Source organism: Ruditapes philippinarum, unplaced genomic scaffold (genome assembly GCF_026571515.1).
Source record: "Ruditapes philippinarum isolate M1 unplaced genomic scaffold, ASM2657151v2 ctg548_1_1_1_1, whole genome shotgun sequence".
NCBI classification, from domain to species: domain Eukaryota; kingdom Metazoa; phylum Mollusca; class Bivalvia; order Venerida; family Veneridae; genus Ruditapes; species Ruditapes philippinarum.
The window spans coordinates 299,502-324,713 of NW_026861361.1; the positions used below are offsets into that span (position 1 = coordinate 299,502).

Consider the following 25,212-nt stretch of genomic DNA (forward strand, 5'->3'; position numbering starts at 1 on the left):
CTAACTAACCGATTAGTCTCAATATATATGTATATAAACTAGGTATAATACGCTGAAAAAAGACAACGAACGCAAGGAAAATCCGCTATAAAATAGACCAAATAATTAAATATTTAATCCTAAAAAAGTCCAGATAAAAAACTGACACTAACAAGCGCACATATGCACGTGCATTCCCGTGCATTTACAACCCATTTAGGCAGACAGACAAAAACACTAACATTTATTTGATATAAAGTAAACTATACTGACCAATAGAATTGAAGATTCAGGTGTTGTAATATAACTGTTTTGTTTGTGTTTATATCCTCCAACATTGTGTATTAATGTGTTTTTTGTCTCGCCAATATTATGATGCACCATAACGACTCCACATAGGCACAATAATAACAATATTACACAGTGACACAATAATTTTGCCATATTTTTCTTTACGTGTAGACACAGCAAGTTTATATATCCCTTGTGACCGTCACCTAACCCTTTATCTTCCCTATCCGAATAATGTTCACTTTTTAAGCGAGTTCTAAACTCCTTTGATGTATTGTTTACTTTAATTAATCCAATTGTATTTTTCTGCCGTTGCGTAATGTTACTTAATTTATCCTTACTGAAATGTCTGGTGAGCTTTGCGGATTTCAATTTAGATTTCCTAGTAAGTCCATTTCTTTGATAATTTCGTCTGCAGTGGCACTTACAGACACAGCTTGCTCTGAAGAAGAAGAAGTTAATAAAGAGGATTTTAAACGATTTATCATATCATCTTGTACTACACATAGCATCTATATCAATCTTGTTCATCTCACTACAAGATCATCCTCTATTAAACTTGCCGCTAGATATTGTCTGCCACCTCATTCACAATTAAACATGCGGGCATTTCAAATGAAACACTGTGTGCATGTAAGCAGACGTTATAAAAATGTTTTATCAAACGTTTTTTTAGTATTTCAAATGTCATTGTAATGTTAAAAGTGAACGTTAAGTGTCGGATGTACAGGACAATCTGGTTTTGATGTGCCATCAATGTCAACGTACAACTAATCTGTTGCAGACACAATTATTATTTAAAATATTTACAAAGAATACGTTTCTAGCGCTGTTAATACACATATTTAAATCTAAGCTACATTTTGTTAAATGGGATTTTACCATAATGGATGTGCAAATTTACTACAATCAATATTTCACACGTTTACAAAAGAGCATAATCAAATAATCATGTAAATATTTCATCATTTGAAATTATAATGTGCTTATTGAAAATAATAAAATTCGATATCACGATGGTGAAAAAACGCCATGTAATATCGCTTTTTTCGCCATTCTACCATTGCGCTTTTTCGAGCGTGTCATCGTACCATCGCGAATTCACCATCGTACCATCGCGTTTCGCCATCGTACCATCGCGTTTCGCCATCTTACCATAGCGATTTCATCATCGTACCATCGTGTTTTTCACCAGAAAATATGCTATTAAACAATATCAATATGTGGTCCCTACAGCTAATGTACGGACTTGTTGAAAATTAAATGGCTTTGAAAATTGGACTTTGTCCAATGCAAATGATATAATTCTCGTTTAACTAAAAAACATAAACTTAAATAATATGTCCTCATTAATAAAAAAATATCTAGATTTATCTAACGGTATTAATGTTTAATAGTTTATTTGTGTGAAATAAAAATATCAAAATTGTAGTGATTTTGTGTGGTATCTTATATATATTTACTAGTACATGATCACCTGTTATACCAATTATTATTCCTGATATATCTAAAGAAGCTGATGTAAATCCGACTTCAAACGAAATAAAACCCGATGCATTTTTCACACATGTTCTTAATATTTGACTTTAAGATATTTCAGCATACAGGGAAGGGATTCTGTCATTTTAAAGTCATAAAATGGTGATTAATTTAAACGACAAGTTTAGCTGAGTGAAGTTACCAGGTCAGAGGTGCGTGATGATCGCTAGTCTAGTGATAAACCAGGCTTTATCTGGTTACAACATGACATCTTATCTTATAAATTACACATAAACCACACCATTCCTCCTTCCTGTTAAATCTGAGTGAGATTATACCAAAAAGTCCTAATGAACAATTTTAGAACCTACACGATAAATTGTAATTCTTTTTAAAAGTAATAACACCTGGATGTTTTGATGACAAATTAAATTAATTAACTCCTATATTTATGATTATAACTGTAACGAATATAATTGATATTCCTATATAATGTAGATATATATAAATTGTCCCGAATTTGGAAATGATTACAGGTATAAAGCAATTTGATGATTGCTCCAAGCTATTTAGTATCATTACACCCAGTGGTAATGTGGTAACAGTATTGGTAGCGGTAAACGTTAACATGATATCTTAATATTACTGATAATGGTTGCAGAGATGGCCATCTTATTTTATTGATAATGGTTAGAAGTGGTAATGCAAATATAAGTGAAAATGATTGTAGAAGTAGTAATTAAAGTATTAGTGATTAATGGAGCAGAGGTGGCAATCTTAATATTACTGATAATGCATACTGATAATAAGGAGTGGTAATGCAAATGTTACTGATAATTGTTGCAGAAGTGGTAATTTAAGTATTGCTGATAATGGTTGCAGAAGCGGTAATGCAAATATTACTGATAATGGTTGTAGAAGTGTTTAAGTATTTCTTATAATGGTAGCAAATTTCTGTGTTGGGTAGAATAGGTGAATTTCGCAGTATTACCGATAATTGCTGCAGAACAGAAGTGGTAATTGCAGTATTACCGATAATTGCTGCAGAACAGAAGTGGTAATTGCAGTATTACCGATAATTGCTGCAGAACAGAAGTGGTAATTGGTGCAGAAGTGATTATCTTGATATTACTGAGAGAAGTGGTAATGCATATATTATTCACAATGGTTAAAGAAGTGATCATCTAAACGTAACTGATATATGTGGCTTAAATTACGACACACATGAACGAAGGAACTATTTGAGCGTTTAAAGTGTCAGACTTATAATAATTGATTTACTAGTTTTAGATAGAGCAGCTGAAATTGGCATGCTAAACCATTATTTTTCATAAATTACATATTCCTACGTAATTTGTACTGTACGTACGCTTCCTTTAACTAAATGGATTGTCAAGCCTATAGGTGCCTTTGTTTTTACAACTTGTCCAAAATAGTATTAAAATGAATATAATGACGTAAACAACGTAATACATTTGAGCCGCGTCACGACAAAACCAACATAATGTGTTTGCGACCAGCATGGATCCAGACCAGCCTGCGCATCCTCGCAGTCTGATCAGGATCCATGCTGTTCGCTTACAGACCCTATAACAAGTAGAGAAACTGATATAGCGAACAGCATGGATCCTGATCAGACTGCGCGGATGCGCAGACTGGTCTGGATCCATGCTGGTCGCAAACCCATTATGTTGGTTTTGTCGTGACGCGGCTCATATGGTAATAGGAAAGAAAACCTTTATATGTTGATATTAATTCAGTAATTTATACAAACATGTACGTGAAGTAAACATAAGATGATTGGTATATTTTTATATAGATTAAAAAAGTTAAAATAAGCCACATGAAAATATGTCATTACGTTTAAGATTTGTAAAATTACTGAAATTTATGCAAAAGGGGTAATTAATTCTCGACAGTAATACATCAAATTCAGATCAGACATAATAAAGATAAAATCAGGTAAACCGCATCACTAAATACATGTGCATGTACAGGCAAAACATGCTTGTGAATTTGATAAATAATTAAAGTATTTATAATTGCATTTGAAGTCATTTTCTCATGTTTTTGTTGCTGTTACTTTTTTATATCTATCAATAAGATTGAATTAAGTATGTAATTGAAATTATTTGTTGTTAACAAATTTACTTCAATAATTTTACAACGATTAATGTAATATTAAATTTTTTAAGTGTGAATTGATCGCTAAGTTGATGTGTGCGGGGGTTGTGGGCGGGGGTTGTGGGTTTCTTAAAATATTCCCGATCTTTTCTACGTGTTTTTAACACTACATAAACATCTTTGGCTTTCATTCTTTATAATTCAACACATATTTAAAACTGTTACGGAATTATATGTAGGGCAGTGGTCATTTTGCCATAAGCTAGTTGAGCATGCGCATCATCACTGTTCCCCCATAGCAATACTTCTTATAGATAGCTTGACAAGGAACAGACTATCAATAAGTTAAAACTAACATAGTAATTATTATTATTTCCATTTGTATGGTAAGGAATCGTCTTGGTGCCATTTTATAATTTTCTATTAAAAGGGATAACTCCTACGTAGAGATATTAAAAAAAAAAACCTAATTAGGTGTTTATAACTCCTACGTAGAGATATTAAAAAAGCCTAATCCTACGTAGGACTTAAAATATATAGAGTTATAGTGTCCTACATTGGAGAAAAAAGGTCCCACGTAGGAGTTATAAAGTCTTACGTTGGAGAAATAAGCTATTGCGTAGGAGTTATAAACTCCTTATTAGGTTTTTTACGACTCCTACGTAGGAGTTATCCTTTTTTAATAGAATATTGTAAATTGGCACCAGGACGCTTCCATAGTACATATGGTGCCTGAACAGGAACATTTCCCATTTTTATTCTCTGTCCACGTCCTAAAACATAAAATTGTAATGATGTGGTTTTAAACGAACTACAAGTCATTTAATGGGAGACATATTCAACTTGATCATGTCATCATTATGTCACATAGACAAATTAATGCATGCAATTAAAGTCTAGTCTATACAGGTGTCATACACTACTTGTCGTTCATGTTTCCCGACGCCTTGCTCTAATTCTAAACTTAAATTTAGTTTAACAGGAGACAATGAAATTGAAAGCTCTAAAACATTTTAAAGTGAAGTATATACGTTATATAGGTTGCTGACGAGATCTACGGGAGAATATAAACGGAATGAAACGTTTTCGGGACAATATTTAACTTCCGCTTTTTGATAAAGTCAGACACATAAATATATTATCATGATTTACGGTATCTACATCTTTATCTTATTTTTTTATTATTAAGCTTTACATAAAAACTCTTACATCTATATGTTACCTGGGATATACGTATGTCCCAGATGTTACATGCTATGTTTAGCGATGAAGCATCGTGACGATGGAGAAAATGTATTGACCTATATTGAACTAATTTATTATATAATTCAGTTTCCGTTATTCAATGACTTTATTATACAGGTTTAAAATGACACGAGATGCAGGCTGTAATAAAACTATCAATCTTACAACATCAAAGTTCTGTTCTTGTTATATCCGCTGACTTTTATTTCTTTTATTGTGAAGTTGATTGTACTTGTATATCGAGATCATTGAGTGATTGCTTGTTTAGTCATAGAACTTCGATATGCAAGAATAATAAAATATCTATTAATGTACAACAGCAAAATTTACCTATTTTAGTCTACAAATGGTGGTATCAGAGTTATTTTGTTTGAAACCAAATTTTTATAGATACACTTCAGGCAGGATGTTATCAAGGTGTTACTATGTTGTATTGAAATCTTTGGTTCAATGACCTTTGTAATAATTTGTTTGTCGTTAGATTCTTCAACTAGTTGCCCTGTTATAGTAGTTCTTAATGTCACCGTTCGGACGGCGACATACTGCGACATATACAACCATTTCTACCTGTACACCGTCTGCCCTAAGCCAATCAGAATGGAGAATTAATACCACATGATACCAAAGGATCTCAAAAAGGGGCACAACATCGGCCATGTTTTTTCTCGGTTACCCTTTATATAGAATTGAAATACTATCTTTTTGGAACAGTGTGTAGGCTCATGTGGGATAAACATTATTTGGAACATTTCTCTAAAAAAAGAAGAAACATTAGTTCTGTTATTTAGGAGTCCATTTCACGAAAAAATATTTTTAAATCCCTGACAGAACGTACGGCGATTCCTTGCATTTTTTTTGGAAGTGCTTTTACTTATAATCTAAAACATTTTCTAGAGCCATATTTTTGTGTAGTCGAATAAAATCTTTACTAAAAACAATCAGAACTAAACTCATATGTACAGGATATGACATGAGTTGCCATTAGTGAAAAGAGTTCAGGAAAATGTTTTTATACGAGTTTTTGGCAAACTATTTTTCCTGGACAAGTTTCATAAAGTTTGTATAAAATGACACCGAATGTCATATTCTTTTTTATTTAATGACTAAATTCATTCATAACTTAATTTTCATTTCTTCTCCACAGACTCTTTAGAATAAAAATCTCGTTATATACATTACTAGTGTGAAAGACAAATGAATATATTTTAGTTATATCAAACAGAAAACAAGGGAAGTATTTTGATAAAAAAATCTCACGTCAGAAATGACGTCAATAGACCAAATGACGTTAGGTCTGAGTGATGAATTTACAAAGCGTCTGAGCAATGTCAACTTTAAATATAAATTTGTTTTTCCCTCTAAACTTTCGTCCCACGCCAGTTTTGGTAGGGTATGTATGTACTTTAGAAAGTTAAAACATTTTTTATCTAAAATATTTTTTATTAATAAACATAATATTTCTATCTGAAACACATGTATATAAATTTCAAAGATACCTATGCATTTTCACAAAAATAGTTTCTATATAAGGTGCGCCTCAGCAAAGAAAGTGAATGATTTAAATTTAACTTCAAAGCGATCTTAAATATGTCGGCATGTTAAAGTAGTTAGTAAACACATGTGCTCGGTAACAATCGATGGTAATAACAACCAATCAACGTTCAAAAATGCACGATCACAGTCGAAAAATCTCAGTGTGTGATTTTGACCTAATTTGGTGCAGAACATGTAAACGACAAGGATTACTATTTTGAAAATCCGAAGCGCATTGCTTATTTTTCTTCATCTTCATTTTTCTAATCATACATTAAGATTTATGTAATAGTTAATGGTTCGGATCTCTTTCATATGATTATGTTAATTAGTTTTGTACCATTGTTTGCAAATTATTGCTAATGAGTGATTTATCAATTAATTAATTGATTAATTAGTTAATCTCATAGCTGGCTGCAGTACTTTGATATAAGCCTTGCACATAATGACTTCACATTAACACAAACTATTCAGCTAAATGATGTACAAACTAGAGAAATGTATAATTAATACTGACATAACTCTATCATACAAGACAGGAAAGTCAAACAACGTCAATAATATCTGCCATATTGTTTCGGAAACAGCCGTACCAAGGGTAAGAAATTGGAATGTCAAAAACTGTTAAATTCTCTATCATAGATGGTTTGAACGTCAAATACTGTTAAACTCTCTATCATAGATGGTTGGAAAGTCAAATACCGTTAAATTTTCTGGAAAGTCAAATACTGTTAAACTCTCTATCATAGATGGTTGGAAAGTCAAATACCGTTAAACTCTCTATCATAGATGGTTGGAAAGTCAAATACCGTTAAACTCTCTATTATAGATGGTTGGAAAGTCAAATACCGTTAAACTCTCTATCAAAGATGGTTGGAAAGTCAAATACCGTTAAACTCTCTATCATAGATGGTTGGAAAGTCAAATACCGTTAAACTCTCTATCAGAATTGGTTGGAAAGTCAAATACCGTTAAACTCTCTATCATAGATGGTTGGAAAGTCAAATACTGTTAAATTCTCTATCATAGATGGTTGGAAAGTCAAATACTGTTAAATTCTATCATAGATGGTTGGAAAGTAAAATATTGTTAAATTCTCTATCATAGATGGTTGGAAAGTCTACCGTTAAACTCTCTATCATAGATGATTGGAAAGTCAAATACTGTTAAATTTTCTTGAAAGTAAAATATTGTTAAATTCTCTATCATAGATGGTTGGAAAGTCTACCGTTAAACTCTCTATCATAGATGATTGGAAAGTCAAATACCGTTAAATTTTCTGGAAAGTCAAATACTATTAAACTCTCTATCATAGATGGTTGGAAAGTCTAATACTGTTAAACTCTTTATTATAGATGGTTGGAAAGTCTAATACTGTTAAACTCTCTATTATAGATGATTGGAAAGTCAAATACTGTTAAACTCTCTATCATAGATGATTGGAAAGACAAATACCGTTAAACGCTCTTTCATAGATGGTTGGAAAGTAAATCAAAGGGCTGCAAGCTCTGTGGTATCTTCTGATCTTTGCAATCTAAATCGTACTGTATATCTGTATGTATTTTCCTATATAAGTTTATTTTTATGTACTATTATTTATCTTGCAGGGCACCAGAGTTTGATTCATAAGGAATTTTGCATGACTAGAGTTGCATAAAAAATCATTTATGTTCATTTTTTTATGATAGCTACACTTTATCATTGCATATCGTGACTACTTCCTTTACAAAGACGCTTAAAAAAATAGTTGCCTCGACTGGTATTTGAAACCCTGACCTCTTACACACTAAACGAGCGCGTAACCCCTGCACCACAGGGAAGTTATACGAAGAATGCCTGAATAAAATCAAGTAATTCTAAATTCAGAATTTGCATTGCATTTCGGGTTTAATTATTTCGAGGTATTTTGTTCACGATAAACCTGTTGTTTAACATTGATGTAAATAATTTAGCGAAAATCCTCTCGCCAAATCAGTTCGACATGTATATATTCCACTATTGGACTGTCAGATTTATCTGAAGTATTTGGTAATCGACATCGCTAAAAATACAATTTTCTTTGATTAAAATCATATTCATCCGCGTATTTGTGATTGTGCATTTATTGACAATTCTATAAGCCAACGCTACTTTTAAACTTTGAATGCGTTGTGATTTGTTGGATACTTGTAACAAAATTAGAAAAAAAATCTTTCTTTTAAGTAGTTTTAAGCTGTTTTGAGAACTACTTGTTGTTAGATTTGTCGTTCAGCGCTGTGTCAGAAATTGAATGTCAGCTTTGTTTTTCCTGATCTTCGATCAGAAAATACAAAAACCCGTTAATCAGCTAGAAAGTCAAACACCGATAAAACTCTTATCATAGAAGACTGGAAAGCCAAGCAACGTTAAATGCTTTTTTATAGAAGAGTGGAAAATCAAATAACGTTAAACATTCTATCATAGAAGACGGGAAAGTCACTCATGGTGACGACGAACGACAGAAGACTGAAAGTCAGACATGGTGACGACGAACGACAGATGACGGGAAAGTCAGACACGGTGACGACGAACGACAAATGACGGGAAAGTCAGACACGGTGACGACGAACGACAGATGACGAGAAAGTCAGACACGGTGACGACGAACGACAGATGACGGGAAAGTCAGACACGGTGACGACGAACGACAGATGACGAGAAAGTCAGACACGGTGACGACGAACGACAGATGACGGGAAAGTCAGACGCGGTGACGACGAACGACAGATGACGAGAAAGTCAAGACATGGTGACGACGAACGACAGATGACGGGAAAGTCAGACACGGTGACGACGAACGACAGATGACGAGAAAGTCAGACACGGTGACGACGAACGACAGATGACGGGAAAATCAGACACGGTGACGACGAACGACATATGATGGGAAAGTCAGAGACATGGTGACGACGAACGACATATGACGGGAAAGTCAGATATGGTGACGACGAACGACAGATGACGGGAAAGTCAGACACGGTGACGACGAACGACAGATGACGGAAAAGTCATACACGGTGAAGACGAACGACAGATGACGGGAAAGTCAGACACGCAGATGAAGGGAAAGTCAGCATACCGGTAGTGACATTAACTGCTTCATTTTTATGACTTAAAATGAATATATAGTGGTAATAACTCTTTGAAGTCTGAGGACGGAAAGTTCAAATTTAGAAAAAATGTATCAACTTTTTGCTGAAAAGACAAAGTGATGTAAACTACTTTTACTATATACAACACGATGTAAAGTGATGCTGACTTCGCTACTATAAGACCTGAAAGTTGTAACCGGCCTATGATAGAGGTCTGGAAATTCAGACATTTTCACGAGAATATATTTTACGGCAGACGACTGGCTAGGGTCAGATACAGTGGTATTTAATTATACACTATTCTACAACCGAGATATGTAAGACCTATGATCTATGTAAGTCTTGACCAGGGGACGACCGGAAATTGTGACAGCACAGTTGGAAGTTCAGATAAAATAAGTACAAAAGGACTATACGACCCGACGCTAATATCTTCGCCGAACTTCAGGACAGTATTGGAAGCGTTAATTCAAAACCGGAAGTTCTGTCGTAATGACATTACCGCTCTGCGCACTTCAGCAGATAAGAGCTCTGGCCGTCCTAACTTTAGTGATGTAATCCTTTCTCTGAAAAAGGAACGAAAACAAACATGTATAGACTTGTTAGTTTATTCACTAGTATCACTTTTACTTACAATTAATCCACCTGAATCTCACATAATCCAATCACTGTTTTCATAATTTCGTGTTTAATTTGTTTTGTCTTAATTTTATATGAATTTGTCAGTTAGTAATTTGTGTTCTGTAAAAACATAATTAATACATGTATTTGTAAAGTTCTAGAGTTCTCAGTTATAGCATAGTTCCTTCCTTCATGCGAGAGTGAAATATATAAAATCCTACTTTAGTAGCTTTTAAGTCAGACATGTAAGAGATAAGTACAATCACAGCATCAGTGTTGTCTATATATAATATATAGTATTCGTGTGCCCGACAACATTTAACTAATAGCATGTAAATATAACAACAGTAAATATAAGAAGAGTGTTGTGATAATTAGGTATGGCATGTTTATACAATAACAATCAAGTTGGTACACTATCATTCCATACTTAATTTCAACGTTTGAAGAAAATACAGTGCATTAAATAAGCGTCCATGCGTTATTCGCGGTTCCTTTCCCCTCCACAGTTATTTTCACACTCGGAATTTTCCATTCTCAAGAAAATACATAAAGGTGCTATTAATTTACGTCTTTATGAATGTGGCTTTCCACCGAATGACAGTAGATGCGGATGTAAAGTTAAGATTTTGATGAATAAAGTTGACACATAGATACGGAAATAGTTACTATTCGTATAATGCATTTTTATTGAATTCATCCATTTACTGTCAGTCAATTGTGAAACAGTAACAGGATGTGAAATAAACATAAAATTAAAAAGCATTAATTAAAAAGGAACACATCAAGGTGTGACGTCTTAGACGAGACTTATAACTTTCATGTCATTTGGTTGTTCTCAGTACTTCCGAGGACTTTATATAACTTTGGAGGCTCGACAATTTAAATTTAAGTTAAAAATTAAAGTTTTTGACAAAAGATTTTGTTTTCGTTTGTAACAAAGAGTTACTCTTATCTTAAAACCGTCTGATATTTACTCTGGGATTTTGTGAAATTCGGTTGAGGGGAATTGAATGTGACACTAACCCAATTTCTATATCCAGTAAAATGAAAATACACTTCATATTGAATTCCGTATTGTGAACAAACAGGCGTTATTTATTTGTTATCAGATACAAGTTCTAGAAAACATTCTGAGATAAAATCGTTTTTAGCTATAAATCCAATTAGAAATAAGAAGAAACCGCCATAAATATAAAATCAAAGCACAGAAGGCGCTGAATTTGTTTGGGTCTCAGAATGTAAGAAAGGTGCAGGTAGTGAGATTATATGTTTAGTGCCACCAATGCTTTCCAGCGTTTTAATTGTAGTAAATTGGCTATAAGACTAATTGCAACACTGATATTCAATCCAATGTTTATTTGACTTTAACAATTAAAAAAATGAGTTACCTTTACTGGGATTTGAACTCCAGACCTCTCGCTTCCTAAGCGAGCCCGAAAACCCTTCAGCCACGGTTAAATTTATATGTGAACGGCCTGAAGAAAACCATATTATTCTAAATAAGGGCTTGTAACGACTTTTAACTGTTGTTTAACACAGATGTAAATAATCCTGAAGCTTACTATAAGCATGTATATTTATAAAGAATCAAAGGGCTTCAAGTTCTTTGGTATTTTCTGATCTTTGCAATCTAAATCGTACTGTATATCTGTATGCATTTTCCTGTATAAGTTTTTTTATGTATTATAATTCATTTTGTAAGGCACATACGGAATTCTGCATAACTAGAGTTGCATCAAAAAATCATTTATGTACTTTTTTTTACGACAGCCACACTTTATCCTTGTAAATCATGGCTACTTCCTTAACAAAAACAATTAAAAAAAGAATTTAACAAAAAAAAAACTTTCCTCGACTGGGATTCGAACTCGAGACCTCTCACTCACTAGGCGAGCGCGTTACCACTGCACCACGGAAAAGTTATACACAGTATGTCTGAATAATATCAAGTCATTCTAAATTTAGAACTTCCATTGCATTTCGGGTTTGTAATCCTTATTAATTTCGAGGTATTTTGTCTGGTAAACCTGTTGTTTAAAATTGAAGTAAATATTTTAGCGAAAATCCTCTCGCCCAAACAGTCCGACATGTAGAATCTATATATTCCACTACTCGGTTTGTGTAGTATTCGGTAATCTACATGGCTAAAAATAGTATTTTCATTGATAAAATCATATTCATCCGCGTAATTTGTGATTGTGCATTTATTGACAATTCTATAAGCCAACGCTATTATTGTAACTTTAAATGCGTTGTAATTTGTTGGATACTTGTAACAAAATAAAATATTTCTTTCTTTTAAATCGCTAGTTTTAAGCTGTTTTGAGAACTACTTGTTGTTAGGTTTGTCATAAACTTCTGTGTCAGAGATTGAATGTCCGCTTTGTATTTAGTTATTTTCGATCAGAAAATACCAGAAAACAATATTAGAAATCTTAGACCATTCGGGAATTACTTTGCTTGAAAATTGATGGGCCTGTCTTTGACCATCTTTACGCAGTGATCTCCCCTGAATTTTTCGGCTTTAGTGTACATACAAAAGGGAAGTAACCGCTTCAAAAAAGTGGACTACTTTCGGCATTTGCAATTAAGAACATTAGACTCTGAAATTTCGCTACCATTATTTGTTTGGTCTGACTATCCAAACAAATAAAAACAACAGATTGTTATTTATGAGACCTTTATATGAAGCATGAAGGTATTTAGAATAAAGATGCAAGTTCTTTTATATGTTTACACAATTAATGTTTTAATTGAACTTAATTCATAGGGAAGCATGACATTCTGTTGACAAATTTACACTAACTCCATACTGACATATTTTCAAATTAAGTTAAAAATAAGTTTTAAACAAGAAAATATTTTTTTTGCAATATCTTGTGGTTGTATATATATTCTTACATAAATACCGGGTTTTGCAATGGAAAAAGGATGATATACGTGTGAATACCAGTTTAATTCAAAACACCTGTATGAACTATACAAGAAGTTTGGATGTTTTAAACTTCAACAACGAGAGTCTTGTTAAAAACCTTATGACAGAAGTTTTATACAATCGTAGGTATAAACTCGTTTGTTACGACAGAGAGAAAACATAATCGTCTTGCTGTATCGCTTGTATGTCTGGACACAGTGATACATTTTCTGTAAAAGTTTGAATGATCCGCATGTGTCAACGTGTCTATTTTAACGTGAATTGTCCAAATAAAGTACCAACATGACGCAACTGTCATCCATCTTTGGTATAAATATAGATTAGTTTACTAAAATAATAATAATGATAATAAATAATAATAATAATAATAATAATAATAATAATAATAATAATAATAAATAATAATAATAATAATAATAATAATAATAATAATAAACGTTTTGAGGATAAAAAACCAAAAACGTTACAGAATAAGCAAGGATCAGGCATTCACAAAGTTGATGGCAAGAAAGTTCTTTCCGGAATATAATAATATATCAGATTATTTTGGAGAAAGCGTTTTGTTTAAAAAAACTGTTTCACATACCAACCAAAAATTTGCTGCTGCACCATGTTTCTTAAATAAACAATGACGCTATCTGTTTTAGTTTGATGTGAAATTTGTTTGTAAACCTACTTTAATATACCAGCTGTTTGTGAATTCCAAACGTTAGACTTGATTCTAGCACGGTTTACATACAATTTGGGTTCAACAATATAATATGAAAAAAAAGTTTGTTTACATGGCCGCCTAAATTAACGTTATATTGCAATCATTTAACATTATTTGTTAAACATAGTCATTAAGCAAATTCGTTTCATAATTTTACACAATTAAATTAATTGACAGTTATAAAGATATATTTTATTTTCGGTGAATTTCGTACGATTATGCAGCTTATGAGAAGTTCAGATGTACTGTGGTATAATATAAGATATACTGTGGTATCATATAAGATGTACTGTTGTATAATATAAGATGTACTGTGGTATAATATAAGATATACTGTGGTATCATATAAGATGTACTGTGGTATAATATAAGATGTACTGTGGTATAATATAAGATGTACTGTGGTATAATATAAGATGTACTGTGGTATAATATAAGATGTACTGTGGTATAATATAAGATGTACTGTGGTATGATATAAGATGTACTGTGGTATAATATAAGATGTACTGTGGTATAATATAAGATGTACTGTGGTATAATATAAGATGTACTGTGGTATAATATAAGATGTACTGTGGTATAATATAAGATGTACTGTGGTATAATATAAGATGTACTGTGGTATAATATAAGATGTACTGTGGTAAAATATAAGATGTACTGTGGTATAATATAAGATGTACTGTGGTATCATATAAGATGTACTGTGGTATAATATAAGATGTACTGTGGTATAATATAAGATGTACTGTGGTATAATATAAGATGTACTGTGGTATAATATAAGATGTACTGTGGTATCATATAAGATGTACTGTGGTATAATATAAGATGTACTGTGGTATGATATAAGATGTACTGTGGTATAATATAAGATGTACTGTGGTATAATATAAGATGTACTGTGGTATAATATAAGATGTACTGTGGTATAATATAAGATGTACTGTGGTATCATATAAGATGTACTGTGGTATAATATAAGATGTACTGTGGTATCATATAAGATGTACTGTGGTATAATATAAGATGTACTGTGGTATAATATAAGATGTACTGTGGTATCATATAAGATGTACTGTGGTATGATATAAGATGTACTGTGGTATCATATAAGAGCATCTGAACAACATAAGAACTACATGATATACCATTCTTCCTGGTAATATAAACAACAAACGTTAATACATGAGTTGTCAAAGTACAAAACGTTAAAATACTAAATGTTATTTCGATCAATCATTTTAATTGTATCCTAAAAGATATTTTTCTTAGTTTTTAGATCTCCTAGTTATTATCAATTATCTTTTTGCGAGATAAAACAAAAATTGTCTTGATATTTCACTGAAAAGTATTAAATTGTTTATTTGTTTCAATGTCGTCTTAACCATTGCCCCAACATATAATAATGTAATTGTCCTTCGAAATGAAGTACTTGAGATCTATAAAAAGCCTATATTTTAGATACAGATATTTGAATTGGGTTATCATACACTTTGACAAGCCACTTGGTGAATACAAATTCAAAATTAAAACTAGAACTCCGCGAGTCGCCTTGTGAACACTTAAGCATTTTCTTCTTAAATGTAGGTTATTTATAAACACTGCTAAAGGGCAATAACTAGAAAAAAGGGAGAGTACCAGTTCTTGTGCACATCGCTTCTTCTTAATGAGATCTATCATCCTATGAAGATAATGAAGTCCATAGCTTTTATAGTTGAAGAGAAATGGCCCGGACAAAATTAAAGTATGAAAATTAACAAAGGGCAATAACTCAAAAACCATGGAGTACCGGTTTTTATGCACTGCACCTCATCTCGATGAGACCTATCATCCTATGAAGTTTCAAGTCCATAGCTTTTATAGTTGAAGAGAAATTGCCTGAACAAAATTAAAGTATGAAAATTAACAAAGGGCAATAACTCAAAAAATAAGAAAAACAGAGTGCCAGTTCTTGTGCACTGCACTTCTTCTAAATGAGATCTATCATCCTATGAAGTTTCAAGCCCATAGCTTTTATAAATCATGAGAAATGGCCAGGACAAAAATAAAGTATGAAAATCATTAAAGGGCAATGATTAAAAAAAAAGAAATGCTGAAGTACCGGTTCTTGTGCACTGCCCTTTTTCTTAATAAGATTTATCATTCTATGAAGTTTCAAGTCCATAGCTTTTATAGTTGAAGAGAAATGGCCCGAACAAAATTAAAGTATGAAAATTAACAAAGGGCAATAACTCAGAAATTAAGAAGTGCAGAGTATCGGTCCTTGTGCACTGCACTTCGGGTTATTGAAAGAAGCATGCATACCAAGTTTGAAGTCAATCCGACTTATAGTGACTGAATTATGCTCCGGACAAGCTTTAGGGGACGCCGACGCCGACAACGACGCCGACACCGCCGACAAAAATAACCCCTATATGTCGCCTTTTTCAAGGCGATACAAAACTATTACCTCTACTTGCACTTTCTTTTAAACTTCTGGAATTCGATTTATTCAAGCTATTTATATTAGTCCTGCAGTTTGAACAACTTTTACAAGTTAAATAACAAATAACTCAATCATAATTATAAATAACCAACATCTGGTTCATTTGTTTAAAAGTTTTTAAGTAAAAACTTACAAACTTGTAGAGAAAAAATTGCTTTTTAACATTGAACTGTTTAGTTATGCAAGAATTCATGGTAAATTACACAATAATCGACAAGCGTATATCCTTTATCATATACGATAGTGACATCATATATACAGACTAAAATATGTTAAAGGGACTCCACTCAGGTCATTTTAATATGACAGGTTCTAGATAATATTTTACGGTTTTACCATTTTACGTTGGTCTCTATCAATAACTTCAATTTTTTTAGATCATTCGCTCAATCTATTTTTCCAAAATAATTAATTTTATAAAGAACCTAAAAATGATAAACGGTTATAACACAAATTGGGCTACGAATCTCACAACATGTCGATTTTTAGTTTAATAATTCTGAGTAAATTTCCTTTATTATATATTTCATATATTTCCGTTTTAAGTGCCACAGTTAATCTATGAAAGTTTTTTTTTTAAAGTCTTTTGGATCTAAGTGTAGATCCTTTAAAATGATTGTATTACCTTATTTGTGATAAATCAACTTTGTCTTTGGTGTAAAACTAGGACAATAGGATAATAAGATTATATAGCTTACACCACAATTGCCATTTAGAACAAAAGCTCACTGGAAAATAGCCAATGAGGACAATATCCCACTTGGACAATAGCCAACTAGGACATGAGTCCACTCTACTATAGCCCACTAGGACAATAGCACACGGGCCAATAGCCCAATAGGACATTATAGATTTTAGGCAGGACAATATTTCACTTGACAAAAGCCCACTAGGACAATATCATACTCCGACAATAGCCCACGGCCCACTACAGGACAATAGCCTACTTGAACAATATCCCGCTATAGTGTCCTGCCAGCCAAATTTAGCAGTGGGCAATTGCCCTATAGGTAATTGCCCAGTGGGCTACTGTCCGTCACCACCCCCACCGTGGATGTCACAACCATTGCTGTTACTTTAAGATACATGTCCCATCTGTGTGGTGGGCTGTAGATGCAAACAGGACGTTTCGGCCCCAAACTAAATCGGCCCCAGTGGAAAAATCGGCCCGTGGACGTTTCGGCCCTTTTCCGCGAGACGTTATTATTTACTTTAATCAAACAATATTGACAGTGACAAAAGAATTTAAGAAATTATGGCTTCTGTTTTATTTTCATTGTAAAATTACATATGACCGAATGTTTCGATTTACACGTGCATGAACAACTAACTTTCCTTACCTGATAATTAAATGTGTTAGATTTTTCAATATCAAGGCAGGGCCAAATCCTCCTTTCCCTAACCAAACTAGCCTATTTTTCCCCCCAGTTTGGTCCTCAAAATACCCCAGTCTTTTGAAATTTTCATAGAATTTAGAACAAACTTTAATGATGGTGTTGAATTAAGGTCTTTTACTGCCTTATCAGTATTTCCCAGTCCTTTTTGCTTTTCTATTTTGAAGAACTTTTTAAATGTGTGTGTTAAATTTGAGACCCCTTTTCCCAAAGTATGCCAAAATCACGCATATTTTCCCCAAGAAAAAGCCGATGCCCCTTCCCCCAAAATAGTGTTTTGGCCCTGCAAGGAAATAATTACGAGTAGCTTTTTATTGTGAGATATTTATAAACATTGAAGTTAACATTAAATGCAACAAGTATCTAATCGTTGATGGTTTTGGTAAAGATTTCATCTTACATAAAATATATAAGAGGTATCGTAATTCTTTCATATAAATTATGGTTGTAATATAAAGTCAAGGTATTTGGAAATTGGCGTTCCACGTCATGAAAATTGTCATTTATGATTATTATAACTGTGAAATTTTAATAAACCGGTTTAAAACACAGTACTTATTCTGGGGCCGATTTGGTAACGGGCCGAAACGTCTGGGGCCGAAACGTCTTGGGTAATATGGGACCGATACGTCTTGGGGCCGAAATGTCTCGAAATCCTGTAGATATACAGATTTAGCAGTTGTTATATTTTATATCTTGATCTTTAAAACGCTTACAATGTCAGACGAACAACACATATATACAAAGATATAGGGCATCTTTTACAAAAAAACAATGTTTTAAAATTTATGGTATGCATTAATTGAGACGCATTTAAAAAAAGATGTGTCACTGTTTTTAAAGTGATGACAGTTTCTATATATATCATATTGAAGCTACAATTTCAGACGATTAACAGCTCACATATATCAAACGTTCTACAATTATAATGTATGTGTTTATTGGGGATATTATTTTACCACAGGAATATCATATCGTAAAATAAAGGATCTTGCATCTAACACCGGAGAATAGGTGTCATTATGTCAACAAATATACAATGTTGTATAATGTCATTCAAGAAGATAATTCTAGGATATTCAACTTCTACGCGACGATTTAACAACTTAATGTGATGTAAAATGTTAATTATTCATAACACTGCGTAGAAACAGTTCTTTCACTGAATTAAAGTTGTTTTGATACGTGTGCGTAAAATTCAGATTATATGAACACTAGTCGTACAATAAACACAGCAATATAATATTTACATAATGTACCACTTCATGAAATAATGTTATTGCTATTAATTGTGAATTTCATAGATGCCCTCTTTAAAAAGGTTCTAAGAATAATGATATTCAACCTAGTTCTCTCAATAATTGGTTTTAAAACGGAACAAGATTTAATGAGTTTTATTCGCTGATGAACTCACAAAGCGAAAAAACTTTTTCTTAAATTATCTGTGTTTGTTTTACATGCTAAAAAATAAACTGTTGACTTTAAAATAATCATATGTACGAGGGGTTATCCAAAAATTCGTGGACTCTCTTTGTTGCGTAAAATATATTTGAGATATTAATTTGAAATCTTACACTGCTTAGAAGAATTAATAACAAATAAACCTAGAAAAATTCATGTGAGTAGCTTCTTACATTAATTTTACATAAACACATGTCGGCGACATTATGATACTGGCAAAATGTTTTGTTGTTACAATAATGGCAAAAATATGTGTTGTTATATAAATGGCAAAAATATTTTATGGTTATAATAAGGGCAGGCTTAATTAGTTGTTATCACAATAGCAGAAAGTGAGACAAGGATGTATGATACATAGAGTGAGGTAAATATGTATGATATAAAAAGTAAGACAAAGATGTATGATTTATAAATTGAGGTAAATATGTATGATTTATAAAGTGTGATAAATATGTACGGTACATAAAGTGAGGTAAATATGTATGATATAAAAAGTGAGGTAAATATGTATGATACATGAAGTGAGGTAAATATATATGATATATAAAGTGAGGTAAATATGTATGGTACATAAAGTGAGGTAAATATGTATGATATAAAAAGTGAGGTAAATATGTATGATACATAAAGTGAGGTAAATATGTATGATATATAAAGTGAGGTAAATATGTATGATATATAAAGTGAGGTAAATATGTATGATACAATGTATATAAAGTGAGGTAAATATGTATGATATAAAAAGTAAGACAAAGATGTATTGATATATAAAGTGAGGTAAATTTGTATGATATATTAAGTGAAACAATGAATTATGGTTTATAAAGTGAGGTAAAATGTATGATATATAAAGGGAGATAAAGATGTATGATTTATAAAGTGAGGTAAAGATGTATGATACATACAGTGAGATAAAGATGTATGATATATAAAGTGAAAAATAAAGATGTATGATATATAAAGTGAGATAAAGATGTATGACATATAAAGTGAGATAAAGATGTTCGACATATAAAGTGAGATAAAGATGCATGATATATAAAGTGAGATAAAGATGTTTGATATATAAAGTGAGATAAAGATGTATGATATATAAAGTGAGATAAAGATGTATGATTTATAAAGTGAGATAAAGATGTATGATTTATAAAGTGAGATAAAGATGTATGATATATAAAGTGAGATAAAGATGTTTGATATATAAAGTGAGATAAAGATGTTTGATATATAAAGTGAGATAAAGATGTTTGATATATAAATGGAGATAAAGATGTTTGATATATAAAGTGAGATAAAGATGTATGATATATAAAGTGAGATAAAGATGTTTGATATATAAAGTGAGATAAAGATGTTTGATATATAAAGTGAGATAAAGATGTTTGATATATAAATGGAGATAAAGATGTTTGATATATAAAGTGAGATAAAGATGTATGATATATAAAGTGAGGCAAAGATGTATGATATATAAAGTGAGATAAAGATGTATGATATATAAAGTGAGGCAAAGATGTATGATATATAAAGTGAAATAAAGATGTTTGATATATAAAGTGAGATAAAGATGTATGATATATAAAAGATAAAGATGTATGATTTATAAAGTGAGGTAAAATGTTTGATACATACAGTGAGGTAAAAATGTATGATATATAAAGTGAGGCAAAGATGTTTGATATATAAAGTGAGATAAAGATGTATGATATATAAAGTGAGGCAAAGATGTATGATATATAAAGTGAGATAAAGATGTTTGATATATAAAGTGAGATAAAGATGTATGATATATAAAAGATAAAGATGTATGATTTATAAAGTGAGGTAAAATGTTTGATACATACAGTGAGATAAAGGTGTATGATTTATAAAGTGAGGTAAAATGTTTGATACATACAGTGAGATAAAATGTATGATTTATAAAGTGAGGTAACAATGTATGATATATAAAGTGAGATCAAGATGTATGACATATAAAAGGAAATAAAGATACATGAGAAACATAGTCAGATAAAAATGTATAACATATATAGTGAGATAAAGATGTATGCTATATATATAGTGAGATAAAGATCTATGACATAAAAAGTGAGATAAAGGTGAATGACATAAATTTCGAAATAAAGGTATGCCATATTCAGGTTTCTTTCATTTGAATTTCCCAGCTGATAAATATTAACTAGATTAAACGAACGACAAAAAAGCATTGATCATTACATCAATTAATGCAAACACACGTACCTACACTAAACAGTTATTTAACGTTGATAAACGTATATTTTGCTATGTAAAGTGGTTTTTTTTTTAGAATTCATTTGTAGAACCAAAGATGAGTGTTAATGCATTACAATGAATATGGTTTTAAATAACTATATTTGACTATAATGCATGTATATCATATCTATAATAATAAGTATTAATCGGATAGATATAGTTTCGGATAACCGACTTTAATAGTGTCTTGCGAAAGATGGTTTCATTGAAAAAATGACTTTTGCAAGATTCTTTTTTTTTTGAAATTAGTCATTATGATTCTCGCGCCGAAAATAATCGGCCATTAAGAACTACGAGGTGTTCATTTCCGGAATTTGATTGACAGTAAAATAAACGACATTTTGCAATTGTAAATGCATGATTGATTTTTAATTGTCATTGTTATAAATGAAACAATTGTTTAGGAACGATTTAAATATTTAATAACCGTTTCTTTATATGAGATACAAATAGTGTACCAGTTTCTATTTTTGTACAGTACAAGTTGAACAACATATTTACACAAAATTATGAACAACTACATTTTCTTTTATTCCACATGTTTATGATAATCAAACTACAGTATATCGACTTATACCAGAGTAGCAAAGAAAACTTTTTTTTACATTTAAGTTCAATAAATATCAAATATAATTATGTCATGCTGGTAAACTTATTACAAATTGAGGGGGAAATTATAAGCAAATTTTCAGCAGTGGCAATACTTGAAAAGATAATTTGCTACAAATCCAGAGATTTCGGGTTTAATATATTGTAAACATATAACGCCTATCAGACGTAAGTTGATACATATTATCAGTTTACTCGTATATATATGAAATAAGAACATATGTAAGGCGCATCCTCAAAATGTGCATTAATATTTGAATTAAGATAAACACATATCATTTCTTATCATGGATATCACAGAAAAGGAATGATACATACATGTAGGGTTTGAAACATTAACATGGTTACCATCGTATAGACATAAAGTAAGACAGATCACTCATCTTTAAATAACGCTTCGATAAATTATCAACATGTATATATGATAGGATATTAGCCGATGTACATATGGTCCATATGGCCCCACAAAGAAGAAAGAAAAAAGAGGATTTCAATAATCGACATCAGAGTGAATTGGGGCACACATATATCAAAATGTATCCTTAAGGCACACCTATATCAACGTTTTTCTTTCGAATTTAAGAGTTAGTAACACACATGGACATCCCCCGCCGAATGTGTTTGCTAATGGGAAGAATGTATACATAGTAGACCATAATAATTCAATTTTTAAGGTCTTTTGGTAATGAAAACTGATGGCTGAAGTGATTACAGATTTGGAACTTATGGCTAAAGATAACAAAGGGCAATAACTAAAAAATTATGAAGGTAGTGTTATTATTCTTGTGCACTGCACACCTCCTGAGTGAGATCTATCCACCTATGAAGTTTCATGTTGATATCTCAAAGGCTTTTTGAGTTATGTTCTGGACAAAAATTAAGTATGAAAAAAAGCAAAGGGCACTAACTAAAAAATTATGCAGGGTAGAATTTCAAGTTAGCACCTCAAATACTTTTTGAGACAAAAATGTGGGACGGAAGGACGGACGTTCTTACGGAACAGTAATAATGTGGCTACACTTTTGTTCTCTCTATTGTTCTTTTTAGCCACACAAAAGAAAAAAGCCACATAAAAGCATTACGGAATGAATGACATCAAAGAGAAAGTACAGTTACCTATTGTCTCACTAGCCACATTATTACTGTCCCGTGAGAGCGGAAGGACAGACGGACGGACAGAGACTATTTTTATCTCCCCGCCGCCTTTCGGCGGGGGATAATAAAGAGTAAATAAGACACACTTGATCAACCCTAACTGAATATATCCGAGTTATGACAGACATCCTTTGTGGACATTTTGGTGTAGCTACCTTGATTTGATTTTTTTTCACCTTAATCTGAATATTAGGGTGAACTTTATTAATCTTAATATGAATATAAAAGTTTATGAGTGACATTTTATTAATCTCAATTTAAACATAGGATGAAATCGATCAGATTTGTGTATCCAAGTTAATGAAGGGCCTTCATATCAACCCCTTATTCAATATCAACGAGAATTAGAAACATTTTATTTACCTCTATTTAAATATCAGCGCGAATTAAAAGTATTTATTTAACCTCTATTTGAATATCAGTGCGAAATAGAAACATTAAATTAACCTCTATTTAAATATCAATGCAAATTAGAAACATTTTATTAACCTCTATTTGAATATCATCAAGAATTAGATACATTTTATTAACCTCTATTTGAATATCATCAAGAATTAGAAACAATTTATAAACCTCTATTTCAATACCAGTGAATGAGAAAAGTTTTTGCCTTTACTTTTATCTTTACTTGAGTACTTGAGTGAATGAAGAACATCTTATATTTAATTTGAATAAGTATTTAACAGACATTTTATCAACGCCTATTTGAACATCAGTGGATAAATCAACCTTTAAAACGTTTTCTAGCACATATAGATAAATACGCACTTTTCTTGCTATAATAATAGTTGATGTTCACTTGTTTTAGATAACCCTTGATAGTATATGTTAAAGTTAAGACAAAATAGCTTCCCTTCTTTTTCACCTCTGAAGTTCTTAATATGTTCGAAGATTTATTTTTATTTTATGCTTTAATAAAGTCGTATGTCCTTCTTATTCTACCAATAATATATTATTTAAATCAGGCAAACTGTTTGCTAGGGCTTGCAACACCGATTTATAATTGCTAGATATACTGGTAGTTAGCTGTTGAGCTTATCCATGATAGAGCACGTGTCACTATTTTTTCAGTTTAAATTCTGGGTCATTTTCAGTGTAAATCTATATTTTGCTGTTGAATATGTCATCAATCTTTGAATATCTGAGTACAGATTCATTAAATCACCAATATCTGCATGAGTAATGGTTTGTCAAATTGCCAACATTTGTAAATGCTCTCAAATTAACGACATCACCATAGCTATTTAGAGTAAAGGTTTGTCAAATTACCGACATCTGCAAGAATATCAAAGTATAAAGGTTTGTCAAATTGCCAACATTTGTAAATGCTCTCAAATTAACGACATCTGCATGGCTATTTAGAGTAAAGGTTTGTCAAATTGCCAACATTTGTAAATGTTGTCAAATTACCGACATCTGCAAGAATATCAAAGTATAAAGGTTTGTCAAATTACCAACATTTGTAAATGTTGTCAAATTACCGACATCTGCAAGAATATCAAAGTATAAAGGTTTGTCAAATTGACAACATTTGTAAATATTGTCAAATTATCGACACCTAAAGGCTATTAAGAGTAAAGGTTTGTCAAATTACCGACATCTGCAAGAATATCAGATTAAAGGTTTGTTCATTTACCTACATCTGCAAGAATATCAGATTAAAGGTTTGTTCATTTACCTACATCTGCAAGAATATCAGAGTTAAGATTTGTCAAATTACCGACATCTGCAAGAATATCAGATTAAAGGTTTGTTCATTTACCTACATCTGCAAGAATATCAGATTAAAGGTTTGT

The 25,212-nt window shown here is 31.7% G+C and overlaps 1 protein-coding gene across 1 annotated transcript in view; it reads right to left on the reverse strand.

The window, feature by feature from the left end:
• LOC132715388 (uncharacterized) overlaps positions 1-25,212 on the reverse strand; it is a 49,215-nt gene that overhangs the window by 21,293 nt on the left and 2,710 nt on the right. Inside the window, exon 2 of the mRNA XM_060698387.1 lies at positions 253-712. Within this exon, the coding sequence (XP_060554370.1) occupies positions 253-712 (460 nt within the window). The remainder of the gene's footprint in view (positions 1-252; positions 713-25,212) is intronic.